The sequence below is a fragment of the Podarcis filfolensis genome, assembly GCF_964270895.1.
Source record: "Podarcis filfolensis genome assembly, chromosome: Z".
Classification (NCBI taxonomy): Eukaryota; Metazoa; Chordata; class Lepidosauria; order Squamata; family Lacertidae; genus Podarcis; species Podarcis filfolensis.
Window position 1 is genome coordinate 41,839,394 of NC_139617.1, and position 17,691 is coordinate 41,857,084.

General features: G+C 45.4%; 1 protein-coding gene across 1 annotated transcript in view; it reads left to right on the forward strand.

Moving 5' to 3' along the window:
• The window catches only part of NIBAN2 (niban apoptosis regulator 2), a 99,425-nt gene that overhangs the window by 38,351 nt on the left and 43,383 nt on the right, over window positions 1-17,691 (forward strand). Inside the window, exon 2 of the mRNA XM_083597283.1 lies at window positions 7,362-7,492. Within this exon, the coding sequence (XP_083453409.1) occupies window positions 7,362-7,492 (131 nt within the window). The remainder of the gene's footprint in view (window positions 1-7,361; window positions 7,493-17,691) is intronic.

Below are 17,691 nucleotides of genomic sequence, written 5' to 3' on the forward strand. Positions count from 1 at the left end.
TTTTCTGAGATGGTGAATTTGGGGTTTTCATCAGCTGTACACCATGATCATCACAGTGATAACAAAGAAAGGCTTGACATATCTCGTTTTGCATGTCATGAGTCTATCTCCTATATTAGTTTCACCTTTTAAGTTGAATTACTGAAATCAAGGAACTTTTCCACGGTATTCTAATTTTTCGAGTTTCACCTGTACCTGTGCACCACAACAGTATAAAACTCTTGACCAGCTAATGTGCTGCACACACACCACCACTGGGGGTGTTTTAAGAGGAAGCTTTATAACTTAAGAGGAGCCCTGCTGGGTCAGGGCAATGGCCTGTCTAGTCCAGCATCCTGTTCTCATAGGGGCCGTTCAGATGCCTGTGGGAAACCTGCAAGAAGGATCACTGCACAAGAGCTCTCTCCCCTCCTGTGGTTTCCAGCAACTCGAATCCAGAAGTATTGCTGCCCCTGACTGGGGAGGCAGAACATAGCCATCATGGTTTGTAGCCATTGAGGAGCCTTTAACTTCCGTGAATTTTTCCTATTCTCCCTTAAAGCCATTAAAGTTGGTGGTTGTCACTGCCTCCTGCAAGGGCAAGTTCTGTAGTTCAATTCAGCACTGAACTTAGTTCACCCAAACACACACACACACACACACACACACACACACACTTTTTCTTTTTCCATCTGTTTTTTGTTGAAAGCAAAGAGCCATTTCTGCATTTTCATCTTGAAACTACTGTGGTTTTTCTATGAACAATAACCGCAGGCAGATGGAGAGGTCAAGTGTGCTTGGTTAAACTCTTGCCAGTGCATCCTTTAATAAACAAACAAATCCAGTATTTTCTACAGTATTCCTGGGTGTTGAACTTATTTTTTCTCCTCTGTTTCTATCTTTTTTTAAATATCGGGGTTTGAATAGTGCAAGAAATGTTTCGTTTTTTTCAGACTGGGATGAAAATGAAAACCTTAGGCATGGATGTCTTCTATACCAGGGATGGGGAACCTCTGGACCGCCTGATGTTGCTGAACTACAACTCCCATGAGCCCTGGCCATGGGCTGTGCTTGCTGAGGCTGATGGGAGTTGTAGTTCAGCATCATATGGAGGGCCGAATTTTCCATGATTTGAGGGTTTTTCTTTTTCAAAAACAATCTAGTGGTGTACAAATTTAAATAAATAAATAAATGTGTGCTAGATGGTGCCTTCTCTCCACAATTTTCAACAAGGTACCTTTTGTCAGGGTTTGTCCAAGCTAATAATAATTATAACTAATTACAGTACTTAATTAACTAATTGGCTTATTTACTTAAATAAAATAGTCTCATCACAGGAGCTGAAGAGCATCATGATGGAGGACTGCTCTGTTGATCAGGGGAGGGCAGATGGATGCTCATTGTGTTAATATCAGGTCTGGCCAGTCCCAGGGAGCGTGTGGCTGTGTATTAAGTATGACGTTTGGGACCTTTTAGCTTAGAGAAAAGATGACTAAAGCGTGGGGACATGATAAGAGGTGCATAAACTAAGAGGTGCATAAACTGGAGAAGGTAGTTGAGGGGAGAGTCTTTTTCCCTCTCATGAGAGGGAACCAGAACTCAGGGCTGTCTGGTGGAAAGAATTTCATATGGCACGTGGTAGAACTGTGGAACTCACTCCCATGAAATGTGGGGATGGGCACCAAGCAGCCTCGGCCCAGTATACCTGAAGGAGCATCTCCACCCCCATCATTCTGCCCGGACACTGAGGTCCCACTCCGAGGGCCTTCTGGCGGTTCCCTCACTGTGAGAAGTGAGGTTACAGGGAACCAGGTAGAGTGCCTTCTTGGTAGTGGCACCCGCCCTGTGGAACGCCCTCCCACCAGATGTCAAGGAAATTAACAACTATCTGACATTTAGAAGACATCTGAAGGCAGCCCTGTTTAGGGAAATTTTTAATGACTGAGGTTTTAATGTATTTTTAATCTTTTGTTGGAAGCCGCCCAGAGTGGCTGGGAAACCCAGCCAGTTGGGCGGGGTATAAATAAGTTGTTGTTGTTGTTGTTGTTGTTGTTGTTGTTGTTGTTGTTGTTGTTGTTGTTATATAACTTGGCTGGCTTTAAAAGAGCACTAGACAAATTCATGGGCTGTCAATGGCAGCTAGCTATGAAGCCTACAGTCTCCTTCCACTGTAAAGGTAAAGGTACCCCTGACCATTAGGTCCAATTGCAGACGACTCTGGGGTTGCAACGCTCATCTTGCTCTATAGGCCGAGGGAGCTGGCGTTTGTCCGCAGACAGCTTCTGGGTCATGTGGCCAGCATGACTAAACCGCTTCTGGTGAACCAGAGCAGTGCATGGAAAGGCCGTTTACCTTCCTGCCGGAGCAGTACCTATTTATCTACTTGCACTTTGACTTGCTTTCTAACTGCTAGGTTGGCAGGAGCAGGGCCTGAACTTGCTTTCTAACTGCTTTCTTGGCAGGAGCTCACCCCATCGCGGGGCCAGTAATTCTTCTCAATACCAGTTGCTGGAAACTGCAGGAGGGGAAAGCACTGGTGCATTCAAGTACTGCTTGCTGTCAGTGTCCCATGAGCCACCTGTCTGGCCACTGTAAACTTTTGAGAAGACCGTGGTTATTTGTCATCTGTAATGCAAAACAACAAATACAGTCGTACCTTGGTTTTTGAACAGCTTAGTTCTCAAACATTTTGGCTCCTGAACGCCGCAAACCCGGAAGTGACTGTTCTCGTTTGCAAACTATTTTTGGAACTCGGAACATCCTCCGCGGCTTCTGATTGGCTGCAGGAGCTTCCTGAAGCCAATTGGAAGCTGCACTTTGGTTTCTGAATATTTTGGAAGTTGAACGGACTTCCAGAATGGATTCTATTCGACTTTTAAGGTATGACTGTAATTACAGGGGTCACAGTGCATGTGTTTCTGGTGTTAGCTTCCTGTTTTGCAGCCCGAAGCCCAAAGTGCTCTTGGGTACCCACAGACGCAGCAGTAGGTTCCAGCTTTGGACCACAACATTCCTATAGAGTTTTTGGGCCCTGCTTTTTACGAAGTATTCACATACAAGTTATACAAACAAGCTGGTTATACCCATGTTTCCCAGTGCAATTTGCTTATCAGGATTTTTGTTGTGGTTAGAAAAACAATGGGATAATTGCACTAGAAAGTCTGGAATAACAACCAAATGTGCAAATAAACAGCCTGTCTGGACACTCCCCTTGTTCCTGATGGCAGCTCTGATTCATTATTGTTAAAATTCTGCCATTTTTAGAATGGGAGAATGCTTCATTTGTATTATAGTACCACCAGCTGCAAGGATGCGGGTGGCACTGTGGTCTAAACCACAGAGTCTAGGGCTTGCCGATCAGAAGGTTGGTGGTTCAAATCCCTGCAACAGGGTGAGCTCCCGTTGCTCAGTCCTTGCTCCTGCCAACCTAGCAGTTTGAAAGCACATCTGAGTGCAAGTAGATAAATAGGTACCACTCCAGCGGGAAGCTAAATAGCGTTTTCATGTGCTGCTCTGGTTCACCAGAAGTGGCTTAGTCATGCTGGCCACATGACGCGGAAGCTGTATGCCGGCTCCCTTGGCCAGTAAAGCCAGATGAGCGCTGCAACGCCAGAGTCATCTGCGACTGGACCTAGCGGTCAGGGGTCCCTTTATCTTTACCTTTACCACCAGCTGCATCTGTAGTGGGAGATGAATGGGCACACACACACATTGAATTTGTGCTGCATGATTTGGGATTGGGGGAGAGGGTGGTAGAGCACCTGCTTTACATGCAGAAGATTCCAGGTTCAATCCCCAATAGGATCTCCAGGTAGGGCTGGGAATCTCCTCTGCCTGAAACCAGTATAGACAACACTGAGCTAGATGGACCAATAACCTGACCTGATATATGCCTATGTTCCTATGTCTGAGTTGTAGAATGCTGGAATATTGCAACTCTCTTGCACTAGCCATCTGCCCTCTTGTACTTTGCAAAGCAATATACACAAAATGTTTGCTATATGAATCATGAAGGAGGAGGAGAATATAAAATTATATTTGGTTCCTTTATTTTGCAACCTGTGGGTCGCATAGAGCCAACATGAAATCTCCCTATCAGGCTCATGAAACTGCTGTGTTTTGGGCTGGGCTGGGTCCTTCCAGGATGTGACTGCCTTCTTTCAAAGATGCTATTTCAAAGTTACTTTTTCCTATTCCCCACCCACCTTCTTACTCTCTGGCATTCCTTCCTTATCCTTGGGAATCATTGTAGCTCATTGGTGGAGCATATGCTTTGCATTAAGAAGGTCCCATGTCCATGTCCTCTTTGAGCTGCGAGAGAACCCCTGTTTGAAAAGTTGGAAAACTACTGCTGGCCGGTGTAGACAGCACTGAGCATTATGGACCAGTGGTCTGATTCCGTATGTGGCAGTGTCCTATTTCCATATTTCGACGAACCATTAATCTGTATTGGTAAAGGTCACTCCCTTTAGCATGAAAGGAGCTGTTTTTTTATCTAGTTCCCAAAAGACCTTGCTCCCACCCTCCCCAAGCGTGCATGTGTATTTGTTCATTGCAGAATGACTCTGAGATGGCAGCCGTTCTCCAAGAGGCCCAGTCTGCTGGGATGTTCTGCAACATGACACCCATTCACCTGTGCTGCTCCTGTATCTGTGGAGCTTGCGTTGGACAACTTCCCAGCAGACTGTGTCCAAAACTCTGGTTGCCTGTTCTGTTCCTCTGCTTGTTGCCCCTAGTGAGGAATAGTTATTTCTCCTGAATTATTCTATATTTGGAGTTCAGGTTAGGTTAAAACCTGTATTAATACTGAGCATTTGCAAGCATGCCGTTGGAGAACATGATCCAGCCAAGCAGGATAGATTCTGACCTGTCCCCCCAGGGGAATTTTAGCTGATGGGCAGGGCCTTCCACCTGTAGTTCAGTTCACAGTGACGTAAAGCAAATAATAATGATTATTTAGCTGCCCCTAAATACCAGACGATGCTTTGCATTGCTGGTTTCAGTTCAACCCAGCAATGCAAAAGGATCTCCGCCAGCTTCCTGTAAACACCAAGCAGCTACCCCCCCCTTTTTTTTTACCTGTCTCACACCGGGCATCATATATGATGTCAGGTGTAGCACAGGTAGGTATTGTCCTGGCTCTCCTCTTTGGAACTGTACTTGTACTTGTTGCCATGCCTGGAAGTTCTGAGAGATTTATTGGTAAGAGTCACTAAAGCATCTCATTCTGGGTCTACAGGTTATGGGCAGGTAAAGTCCCAGCTGACTATGGTAAGGGTTAGGCTCTTAGGTTCTTAACTCCCTGCCTTTGTCGTGGGGTGTTCTTAACTTTCACGGACAAGGTCCAATAACACTAAAAGGAAGAGTTTCATCCACCATTAAAAAAAATGTGTGTGTTTTTTTTAAGAGACATAAATACTTTTGATGTCTGCTGCCCTGCCCCAAAGTCACAAGGTCTTCTGGCCTCCTTCAACTACTCTCTGCATGATCCGTAGGAAAAGTTGGCCAATACAGGGCTGGACATCTTTTCACCATGACGTAAGAACTTGGTTTACTGAGGCGTAAGGCAGCCTCTTGTTTTGACTCATCTCATAGGGAAATGGTGTGTGTGTGTGTGTGTGTGTGTGTACTCCCCCCCCCCTACAAACAAAGCCCTGTTGTCTCTTACTGTTCCCAATTGGCTATTGGTATTAGAAGTTACCTGGTGGAGAGAATCAAAGAGTTAGAAGGTACTCTCAGAGATTATCTAGTCCAGTGATGGCCAAACTTGGCCCTCCAGCTGTTTTTGGACTACAACTCCCATCATCCCTAGCTAACAGGACCAGTGGTCAGGGATGATGGGAATTATAGTCAAAACAGCTGGAGGGCTGAGTTTGGCCATCACTGATCTAGTCCATCTCCCTGCTGTATGCAGGATCCAACTACAGCTGGCGTAGGGAATCCTTTTCAGCTCAAGGACCACATTGCTTTCTGGAAAATCTTCTGATGGTCACATGCTAGCGGTGGGTAGGGCCAGAAGCAAAAGTGTGTGGAGCAACTAATGTAAGTGAATTCCTTTCTGCAGCAGACTAGCTTCGATACACACACATATACACGTCCCTCTCTGTTCTCCATCCAGATAAGCAAGAGGCATTGTCTGGGTTCAACATTCCAGCCAGGCAAAAGACACTCTGGGTGTAAAGCAGGGCTGATGAGGGGATGTCCTAGGGAGAGGAGGGATGGCCTGGAGAGAATCCAGAAGGTCAAAGAGAAAGGCTTGGAGGTTCTCCAAGGGGCAGATCTACTATGAAACTAATGAAGCTTCAGCTTCAGGGCCCCTCATCCTGGAGGGGCCCCAGAACCACACTGCTTAAACGTTTTGGGTCTAGTAGACCAAATTTGAGTTGGACAACTCAAATTGTTTGATTTTTCTGAGGTATATATTTCAACAATCCCAAAGTTTGGGAGTCGGTATCACAGACGTTACGTTAAGGGACGCGGGTGGCGCTGTGGGTAAAACCTCAGTGCCTAGGACTTGCCGATCGCATGGTCGGCGGTTCGAATCCCCGCGGCAGGGTGCGCTCCCATCGTTCGGTCCCAGCGCCTGCCAACCTAGCAGTTCAAAAGCACCCCCGGGTGCAAGTAGATAAATAGGAACCGCTTACTGGTGGGAAGGTAAACAGCGTTCCGTGTGCTGCGCTGGCTCGCCAGATGCAGCTTGTCACGCTGGCCACGTGACCCGGAAGTGTCTGCGGACAGCGCTGGCTCCCGGCCTATAGAGTGAGATGAGCGCACAACCCTAGAGTCTGTCAAGACTGGCCCCTACGGGCAGGGGTACCTTTACCTTTTTATCACAGACATTGTAAACAACCCCATTGAAGACGATAACAGTGGTTACCCAAACCTTGTTGCTGGTTGCAAAGGGGCCCCCATAACAGTTCAGGCTGTAGGTCTGCCGCTGGATTCTCCCACCCTTGAAGCACAGGACCCCTGAAGTAGGACATCCCTGATAAAAGAAGTGCTGTGCCCCAAGCACGTTCCCCTTTTCACTATGACATGTTGAAAGGTGTAACATGCCTTTTCCTTTTCCAAAATCTATGCTAGAGCATTTGAGATATAGATACGACAACAAGCAGCAGAAGAGAATCCTCTGCAGGGTTGGGGGGTACCTTTTGCTCTCTTGATGTATCTGGACTCTAATTTCTATCCTTGTCCATTGTCTATGCTCGTTGGAACTGACGGGAGTTGTAGCAACATCCTCAGGACACTATGTGGGCTACATAGCCAGTGCTTCTATTTGTCCCACTTCCTGCCAAGAACCAGATCATCTCCCCATAACCCGCAAAAGGGTTGATCTTTTGTATTTCTGCTGTTACATCTGTATGTGTTTCTTTAACTTCCAGAAAAGACTGGCAAGGTCCTGGCTGAGTTTTGCCAGTTCTATGAGGAACAGTATGGTGTCTCCCTCTTCAACAGTGTCCGGTATGAAATTGAGGGCGGTGGAGGACCCCAGGCTCAGCTACTGCGTCGCAAGGTAAGTGGACTGAGATATTTGAGGGCAGGGATTGACCACCAACAGTGTTGCTGCTCAAAAAGACAGTAGTTTTATAAGTTGGGTGCATGTAGGTGCATCTGGGTTTTTTTGCCATCAACGTTGAAGGCCTTATGATAATGGACAACTTGAACCAACAGTGAGGCAGCTACTTAAAAATCATGTTGTGTTTTTGTGCTTTTATACTGTAAACCCCTCATAATCTTTGGATGAAAGGGGCATAGAAATTTAATAAATAAAATAAGTGTGCTGCATTGATGAAAGCATAGTGAGAATAGTAGTTCCGTTCTATTCTGTACTTGTCGGGTGAAATCTGGAATACTGTTATTTAGTTCTGGGTGCTGCCTTCTAAGGAGGTCACCAGAGTAGCGTGAGGAGGATGGTGAGGAGCCAGAGAAACCAAGTGCTGAAAGGAAAGCTTAATATGTTTGGCCTAGAGAAGATCAGATTAAGCGGAGACATGAGAGAGTCCCCAAATATCTGAAGAGCAGAAGATGGAGCAAGGCTCGTGCTCCGCTGCCCCAGCAGACAGGACTTTAATTAAATGGGGGCAGTTGCAGAGAAGCAGACCTTGGCCATACATTAGCTGAAGTGTCCTAACTTTGGAAGTAGGAGCTTCTTGAACATAAACTATGGCAGAGATGGAGAACCTGTGGCTCTTCAGTTGCTGGTGGGCTGCAGCTTCCATCAGCCTCAGCCAGCAAGGATGATTGGAGTTCCCCATCTCTAGCCTAGGGTTAGCAAAACAAAATGCTGTCTCTTCCTGTCTACCATCCTCAATGAGAGATGGAGGCTCATAGATTGAGCAGTCCCTTTGTATTTGTAATTGCTAGGGGGCTTTGGTGAAGGAATGGGGGACCCGTGGCCCTTCATAAGGTTTTCAACTCCAACTCCCATCAGCCCCAGGCAGCTTGATCAGTGGTGAGGGATGATGGCAAAGTAGTCCAGCAACATCTGGAGGGCCATCCCCATCCCTGCTTTAGGCAAACTGCCAGCTCTTGGCTTCAGCCTCCTGACTGCAATATGGTGGTACTAATGCTGGCCTACCTTATAGGGCAGTTGTAAAGTCTTTTGAGCATTCAAAATCCCACAGAAATGCTCATTACTGGTTATTAATATGTATGTGTTAGTTGTGAACCAGCGGTTCAGTCCAGTGCCATTTTAACTCTTTGATTCAGATGTGTTGGATGTTCCTTCCCAGAGTGGCATTCTGGTTAGAGAGCTGGACTTGAGGAGTGCCAGGTTCAAGTCCCCATTCGGCTATAAAATTCACTAGGTGACCAAGGGCTGCTCTCTTTTTCTCAGTCTATTTTACCTTGCAGAGTGGAGCTGGTTGTTCTCAAGGGGTAAACTTTGCGCATTTGACAAAAGAGCATAGCAGGATCCCTGCTGGATCAAGTCAGTAGCTCAATCTACTCCAGCACCCTGTTCCTACAGCGGCCAACCAGATACCTCTGGAAAGCCCACAAGCAGGAGATGAATGCAATAGCCACTCTTCCCATTTGTGATTCCCAGCACCAGTGTTCAGAGGCAAACCGCCTCTGACAGTGGAGGGGAGAACATAGCCATTGTGGCTAGTAGTCACTGATGGCCTCCAGGAATTTGTCTTAATACTCGTTTCAAACCGTGCAAGGTGACCATTTTGAGGGATCTAATCCTTAGTTTTAAAATGCCTGCAAGCTTCCCTTTGGGTCATCTAGTTGGCCACTGTGAGATTGGGATGCTGAAAAAGATGGGCCTTTGCCCTGATCCAGCACAAGTAATATCTCTGCCTAGCTCTGGGGAAGGAGCGAAGATGAGATCTTCTGGTGGCCTAGGAGACTGCAGGTGCTGCCATCGCTTTGCTGTGATGCTTATAGGTGTTGGCAGGGATTTTTAACTGGGTGGGGCACAAAGTAAAATACTGAAAACACACACACGAGGGAGGGAGAAAGGGAGGGAGGGGGAGAGAGAGAGAGCGAAGTAGTTCCTGTACATTTTGTCACATATCTAAGGTTCTTTTTTAAGAAAATGAAATCTGGAAGTCTGGGGATAATGGATTGTTCATGGTGGGAAAGCTACCTTTCTTTACCCCCATTCAGTGGATGCCCATGATGCAGTGCATGTAAAGCCCATGACGCAGTGCAGGTGTGTGTACATATGGAAAACCACATGCACAAAAGCACTCCTTTTAAGCCAAGAGAGAAACAGCACCAACGGGGCTGAATGGAATATGAAGTAGCCTATAGCTGTTTTTTATATTAGTCCACAATTTTATGTTACTTTTCGCCTGTGTCAGTTCCCCCCATTCAGATACTTTTGACGACAGCTAGAAATTTGTCTTCCCGTCCCCCTCCTCCCCACAATTAGCTGCTTCTTGGACTTTTTGATGTTAATATAACTGGCTTTTGATGTCTGCCTCTTTCTCTTTTCTCCCTCTCTTCTCTTCTCTTCTCTTCTCTTCTCTTCTCTTCTCTTCTCTCTCTCTCTCTCTCTCTCTCTCTCTCTCTCTCTCTCTCATATTCCCAACCCCCTTCCTGGCAGGCAGCCAAAGTGGTTAATGAGCCATTGTACGCTAAAGTGTCCTCAGTTTAATTTTACACGGAGACCTCTGCAAATAGCACTCAGGAGAGGAAGAGGGGGGTGGAAAAATGGAACAAACCTGAGCCATCATGTACTTGGCGCACTTTGTGAGAATCAAGGGGAGATGCTGGTGATAGACAGACAAGCCTCTGGGAGTGTTGTGTTGAGAGTGGGGGAGGAGATGTGGATGATGTTACCTGACGTGACTTCTGTTAGCCTCCTGGGAAATACGTGTAGATCAGGCTTCCTCAACCTCAGCCCATCAGATGTTTTTGGCATACAACTCCCGTGATCCTTAGCTAGCAAGACCAGTGGTCAGGGATGATGGGAATTGTAGTCTCAAAGCAACTGGAGAGCCGAGGTTGAGGAAGCTTGGTGTAGATGCAGGGGTTTTTTTTGCTTGTGAAAGGGGCTCATTCTGGGCAGTGGTGTGCAGCTCAGTTGTTGGGGCATCTGCTTTGCATTTAGAGGGTTCCCAGGTTCAGTTCACAGCACTCCCTGATAGGGCTAGAAGAGACACCAAAGTCTCAAATCCTGGAGAGCTGCTCTCAGTCTGTGTAGGCAATACTGAGCTATATGGGACAGTAGACGGCAACGTCCTATGTTTGTGGGGAAGAGCTGAAGCTCAGTGGTGTAGGGCAGCTGCTTTGCATGCAGAAAGCGCCAGACTGGGAGAGAACCCTATCAGGAACCCTGGAAAGCCAGTCAGTGTAAGGGAACGCAGAGCTAGATGGGCCTTTGATGTGGCCCTGCATAAGGCAGCTTTTTATGTTCCTGTATTGTCCCTGCTCCCAATGCTCTACAGTAGTGGTTCCCAAAGTGGGGGATATAACCCCTTGTGGGGGTGGATGGAATTAATTAGGGGGCACTAAGGGTGGAATTAATTTGGGACACGGGTGGCGCTGTGGGTTAAACCACAGAGCCTAGGACTTGCCGATCAGAAGGTTGGCGGTTTGAATCCCCGCGACGGGGTGAGCTCCCATTGCTCGGTCCCTGCTCCTGCCAACCTAGCAGTTCGAAAGCATGTCAAAGTGCAAGTAAATAAATAGGTACTGCTACGGCGGGAAGGTAAACGGCATTTCCATGCGCTGCTCTGGTTCGCCAGAAGTGGCTGAGTCATGCTGGCCACATGACCCAGAAGCTGTACGTCGGCTCCTTCGGCCAATAAAGCAAGATGAGCGCCGCAACCCCAGAGTCGGTCACGACTGGACCTAATGGTCAGGGGTCCCCTTACCTTTAAGGGTGGCAGAGAGCAGTGCTGGAGGTGTAAATGACTGTCAGCTTGGGAAAGCTGGTATCACTGGATCAAGTTAATTTTGTTGAATTAATGAAAGTAAACAGTTTTAATGGGATTTTGAATAAATGTGGAATTCATTGTTCCAGTTTTGAATTTTATCGTGTTGCTATCTTCTTTAGTGGGCTGTTCTGAAAAATGCTTTTTCTAGGGTAGAGTAGGCGCCACTGAGGATGAGTTTATGAAAAAGTTTGGGAAGCACTGCTCTACAGGGACATTAATGCCCACAAGGGGAGCAATACTCCTCCTCTGCCTGGCCAGCCATAATACCCGGATTCCCAGCTTTGATTTTTGTAAAAAGAGGCCAGTTTCTAGCATTGTAGAAACTGAGATAGGCACTATTATTATTTTTGGGGTGAGAAACTAACCAGATCTGCACTTTCAGTGTTTTCCTTTCCCTCCCACCACCCCAAAAAATATTCCTATACATGCCTGTGCACAGGGAGAAGCTAGCATGATTTGCAGGAGAAGAATTGGGAATAGATCCCAGATTTCTTTCCCCCCCTCTGTTTGCAAGAGGTAGGAGATCATGCACTTCAAATAAGCATTGACAGTGTTGGGGTTTTTTTTAAGGGCAGGGCAGGAAAGCTTTCTTCCAAAATTTGAGCAGGTCTGTAAGAGGACATATAGATTGAGGGGTTCTGTTTCAGACTTTGGGGGCTGGGAAGGAGAAACTTCAAGAAGCGGGCACGGGGAGGGGTGGCTGGAAAGGGTCTCGCAATAAGGTTCAAAGGAGTCTTGTTGGATTTAGACTCTTCAGCCAAAAATGGGTCCTAGAGAAGCTCAGATAGATTGATAATAAGAAATCCATACCTTTTGTGCCTACTTTCTGAAAGACATGGCGTAGAAGGGAGAAAGGGGATACAGAGGGAGGGGTGGGGGAGGAAACCCAGGGACTTTTTTTTTTTTAGGTAGCAGAGTTATTCCAGTGAACAGGGAAACAGTTTAAGGTGAGGAGGAACCAAAAGTTGCTGGTCTTTCAGCTGAGCTGATGGGGTGACCTTGCTTCCCTTCTCTCCCTCTGCTGCAGCCTGATGGAATGGCTGCTTTCTGGTGACAGGTGAGGAAGGGAGGAGCCTTCTAGAGCACAGCCAGGTCATTCTGGTTTCCTTTGGTTTGCACTGGATCCCAGTTCACTTCAGTTCAAGGTGCTGCTCATTACCTAAAGCCATGAACATTTGGGGACCGGGATACTTTAAATGACTGCCTCCTTCAGTATGAACCTGCCTGGTGACTGCATATATTCTCAAAAGTGCTGCTGCACATCCTAACACCTGGAGAGCTACCTTTGCTTGGGACATGGAGCAGAGCCTTCTATGTTGTGGCACTCCATTCGTGGAAGCCCACTCCCAGAGGAGATTCAACTGGCCCCATGCTCAGTGTGTATGTGTGTGCATGTTTTAGACAGGGCAGTTTAAATACCTTTTTATTCCAGCCAGTTGTGGATGGTTGTGGGGTTTTTTCTTTGGCTCCGTTTAATTACTTTCTGATTTTATGGTTCGCGTCTTTAATTTTCATTTTGAATGTTGAGAACTGCCTTGGGCGGCCTTTTGAGGCTTGCGTGGTGGCCTGTAAAAGACTTTTGTAAAGAAAGAATGATGCATACACCCATCTAATTGTTCCTTACAACAATAGTTAACTCAATTACTATGCAGCACTGACAAGCTGACTGGGGATAGTAACCTGACTCAAATATCATGGGGAGATGTACTTTACAGTGGTACCTCAGGTTAATAACTTAATTAGTTCTGGAGGTCCATTCTTAACCTGAAACTGTTCTTCTTAACCTGAGGTACCACTTTATAACAACAACAACAACAACAACAACAACAACAACAACAACAACAACAACAACAATTTATTATTTATACCCCGCCCATTTAGCTGGGTTTCCCCAGCCACTCTGGGCGGCTTCCAACTCAATATTAAAAACAATACAGCACCAGACATTAAAAACTTCCCTAAACAGGGCCGCCTTTAGTTGTCTTTTAAAAGTAAAATAGTTGTTTATTGCCTTGACATCTGCTGGGAGGGCGTTCCACAGGGCAGGCACCACTACCAAGAAGGCCCTCTGCCTGGTTCCCTGTAACCGCACCTCGGCGCTGGACCTCAGTGTCCGGGCTGGATGATGGGGGTGGAGACGCTCCTTCAGGTATACTGGGCCGAGGCCGTTTAGGGCTTTAAAGGTCAGCACCAACATTTTGAATTGTGCTCGGAAACGTACTGGGAGCCAATGAAGATCTTTCAGGACCGGTGTTATATGGTCTCAACGGCCACTCCCAGTCACCAGTCTACCTACCGCATTCTGGATTAATTGCAGTTTCCGAGTCACCTTCAAAGGTAGCCCCACGTAGAGCGCATTGCAGTAATCCAATCGGGAGATAACTAGAGCATGCACCACTTTAGCTAATGGGGCCTCCCGCTGCTACCGCACCACTGCTACACAATTTCTGTTCTCATCCTGAAGCAAAGTTCTTAACCCGAGGTACTATTTCTGGGTTAGCAGAGTCTGTAACCTGAAGCATCTGTAACCCAAGGTACCACTTTATACTGAGTCAGGCCATTGCTCTGTCTAGCTCAATAATGACCACACTGATTGGCAGCAGCTCTCCAGGCTTTAGGACAGTACCTCTTTCAGACTTACCTGGCAGTGCTGGGTATTGAAGCTGGGACCTTCTACATGCAAAGTAGCACAGGGGTCTGTAGGGTGCTGCAAGGGGTGGTAGAAATCGGCAGCTATGGAAATTTGGTGACTGCCCTAAAAAAAGTCTGCTCCAGGCACGGTTGGAGGTTGATATGCCGCTGGGTATGAGTACACTGGATACAATATACCATATAATTTTGGACTGCCTTCTCTTTGATATTCTTCGGAGAGATCTACTTGTGGCTCCCTTGAAGTTTAAGAACCTGTAATCTAGTATCTGTTGAGGGATGATATACCCGAAACTACTGAGATTGTTTCAGGATATTTAGCCAAGATTTTTAAAGTCAAATTTAAAACTTAATGGTGGCTACTGAGTCTTTTATATGTTTTATGTGTTTAATATGACTGGATTACAAGTGCTTTATGGATAGGTGCTTTTTTTCCTCCCTCTCTTTTATGATTCTGTTGTCTAAATTGTGCCAATAAAGGCTGAATGAATGAATGAAAAGGTGCTCTACCATTGAGCTACCGTCCTAAAAGCTTCAATCAAATCTTTAGTCATGCTGTAGGAACATAGGAAGCTGTACTTAGTCGGATTGTTGGCCCTTCTAGGTCAGTATTGTCTACACTGCACTGACTGGCAGCAGCTGTCCAAGGTTTCAAACTGGGTTCTCTGTAAGCTGAACACAAGAGCACTCTCCTCTCCTGTTGGAGCAACTGGTATTCAGAAGCATTGCTGCCTCTGACCATGGAGACAGTATATCCATCATGGCTGGCACTGTCTCTGCAGGGTGGTGGGTGCCCAGGCACCCACAAAATTTTCAGTGCAGTGGCTAGTAGCCATACCAATAGCCTTGTCCTCCGTGAATTTGTGCAATCCCCTCTTAAAGCTATACAGTCATACCTCGGGTTAAATATACTTCAGGTTGAGCATTTTCAGGTTACGCTTCGCGGCCACCTGGAAGTAACGGAACGCGTTACTTCTGGGTTTTGCTGCTCGCGCATGCGCAAATACTCAAAATGACATCACGTGCATGTGCAGACGCGCAAAATGTCATGCGCGGAAGCGGCGAATTGTGGCACACGCAGACGAGCAGACGTGGGTTGTGTTTGCTTCAGGATGCAAACGGGGCTCCAGAACAGATCCCGTTCACATCCAGAGGTACCACTGTACATCACTGCCTTGTATGGAAGCGAGTTTTGTATTTTAACTCTGAGCTGCGTGAAGATGTGCTTCCTTTGCATTGTCTTGACATTCACTAAGCATATTCAGTCGTCCCCTTGATTTTGGAGTGTAGCTTGAAGGGATATGTTGTTGTTTTTATTTCATAAAACTTATACAGTGCTTGATTATAAACAACAATAACAACAATGACCCTCAAAGTTTGCAAAAAGATAGAGTGGATGGAAACACAGTTCACTTAACAGTTCTGTAAATGACGGGGCTGAACCAGCCAGACCCCAGATCTGATCTAACAGTTCTTGAGTGACCACGAAGGCTTTGTGCATTGAGGGCTATGTTTGGTCTTTCTCGAGCATTCTTTCTTATTTGTTTGTGGGGCATGTCTGTACATCTTCCTGTCATCATTCATCCCACACTTTTCATTACGTTTCCCTGTTAACCCCAAACATCATGGACAAGTGGCTTGCAAGGCAAACTTTTTTTAAAAAATGTTTTTATTAAAGATTTTAATTGGGTTACAAAAGTACATGAATTGCCTCTATTTTCAGGTTGTAGAGTCTTTTTTACGGATCATTTTCATTCCATGTAAGATGTTAATTTTGCATACAGTTTAAGGTTGGGGGAGAAAAGAGGGTGGATGGTGGTGGTAAATGTACTTTCTTTTACTTAGTGTATGTGTGAGGTTTTTGTGTCAGCATCAGTTGGGTAGGTTCTCTTTCTATTCATTTATTAGTTTTCATTGGAAGTGAGAGAGGTTGGTGGGGTATGGCATGGTTGGTTGCCTTTAGTTGACTGCAGTGAGATTTGTTTGAGGGAGGGGAGGGGTTGCCATATTGATTCGTATACTGTTGGTGTGTTCTTGTTCTCTTGTTGGGCTGTGTGTGTAATAAAGGGGAGCCACTCCAGGGATAAGGTGTCCTCTTTTATTTGTCCCCATGTCAGTTTTAGTCTGTTGGTTAGCTTTTCTAGTAAGGCTGTTTCCCCTACAGTGGTCCATGTTCACGTCTCACAGGTATCTTCAGTGTCTAGCTATGATGCTTGTGGCTGCTGAGAGTAGGTGGGTTATAATAAGCTCTTTATAGAGTGAGTGAGCATTATTGTCTTGGAAAATATTCAATAAGGCCAGTGATGGGGTAGCTTCTAATACCTGTTTACTTATTTTGCATATTTCTTGTAGGACTGCTGTCCAAAAGGGTTGAATTTTGGGACAATCCCAACACATGTGGAGGTATGTGCCTGCAGAGCAAGGCAGGCTTTACATGTGAAAACACATTTTAAGTTCTCATGCAGGGACAGCAGTTCTTCTCCCACCTCCCTCCCTTTCCTTTGTTTATATGTGACAGAGAGACTGGGCTAAATCAAAGCCAGAGGCTACAAAACTAATTGTTGTTCAGATTGCATTGTTGGCCAAGTAACTATTATTAGTATTAGTATTTTATTTAGACCTTGCCCATCTGGCTGGGTTTCTTTTCTTTTTAGAAAGAAAGACCCCCGGTTGGATTTCACCAGTAGAAGCAGTTGCAATAAAAAGACTAAATATGGATAGGACTTGGGGGAAATATAAAGGCCTCCTTGAATACCATGAGGGCAACATAAAACTAAGAGAGAGGCAGGATATTTTTAATTGGATACCTGATTGGTCTCAGTATCTCAAAACAAATGAGAAGTTCAAAAAATATAAGGAAATAGGATTTATTCAAGAAAGTTTAGAATTTGAAACACTGATTTTGGGGCCCAATAAAAAACTATATTCTAAATTATATAAGCTATTGCTAGAATGGGAAACTAAAGACGAACTTATAAAAGAAGCAATGATTATGTGGGCCGTTGACATTGGGCATAATGTTTAAATTGACGAGTGGGAAAAATTATGGAGGCAAACAATGAACTTCTGCTTTTTACCAAATTAGAGAAATACAAAAATAATAAAAAAATGCAATACAGATGGTATTTGACTCTAGTCAAACTGGCCAAAATGAATAAAAAAGATTCAAAACTCTGTTGGAAATGTCTGGAAGATGAGGGTACATTTATTCGCTTATGGTGGAAATGTGATCGAGCAAATGAATTTTGGGAAATTTTGGGTGTCCAACGAGTTATTTAAAAAAAAAAAAAACATAAGAAACCAGAAACTTCTTGGCATAATTGGGAATGAGTTACACACCCACCCCAAGCCCATTACTTATTCTTATATGCAACAACAGTGGCAAGGATAGTATACACAAGATATTGAAAACAAAGGGAGACCCCAGGGAAATAACAAAGGATAATAAATTAATTGAATATGTGAAGCTTGCAAGTATGACATCTGAAGTAAGACCTGTAGATGATAACCAGACGGGGAGTGAGTAGGAATATTTAGGGGAATATTTACAAAAATTTGATCTTAAATACAAATTCCAAGTAGGGGATACCTTCTGACCAGCAGTTGACAATAAAGGACACGAGAAGGCTGAAAACAAGATGAATGTATTACTGTATATACAGCTAATTAAGAT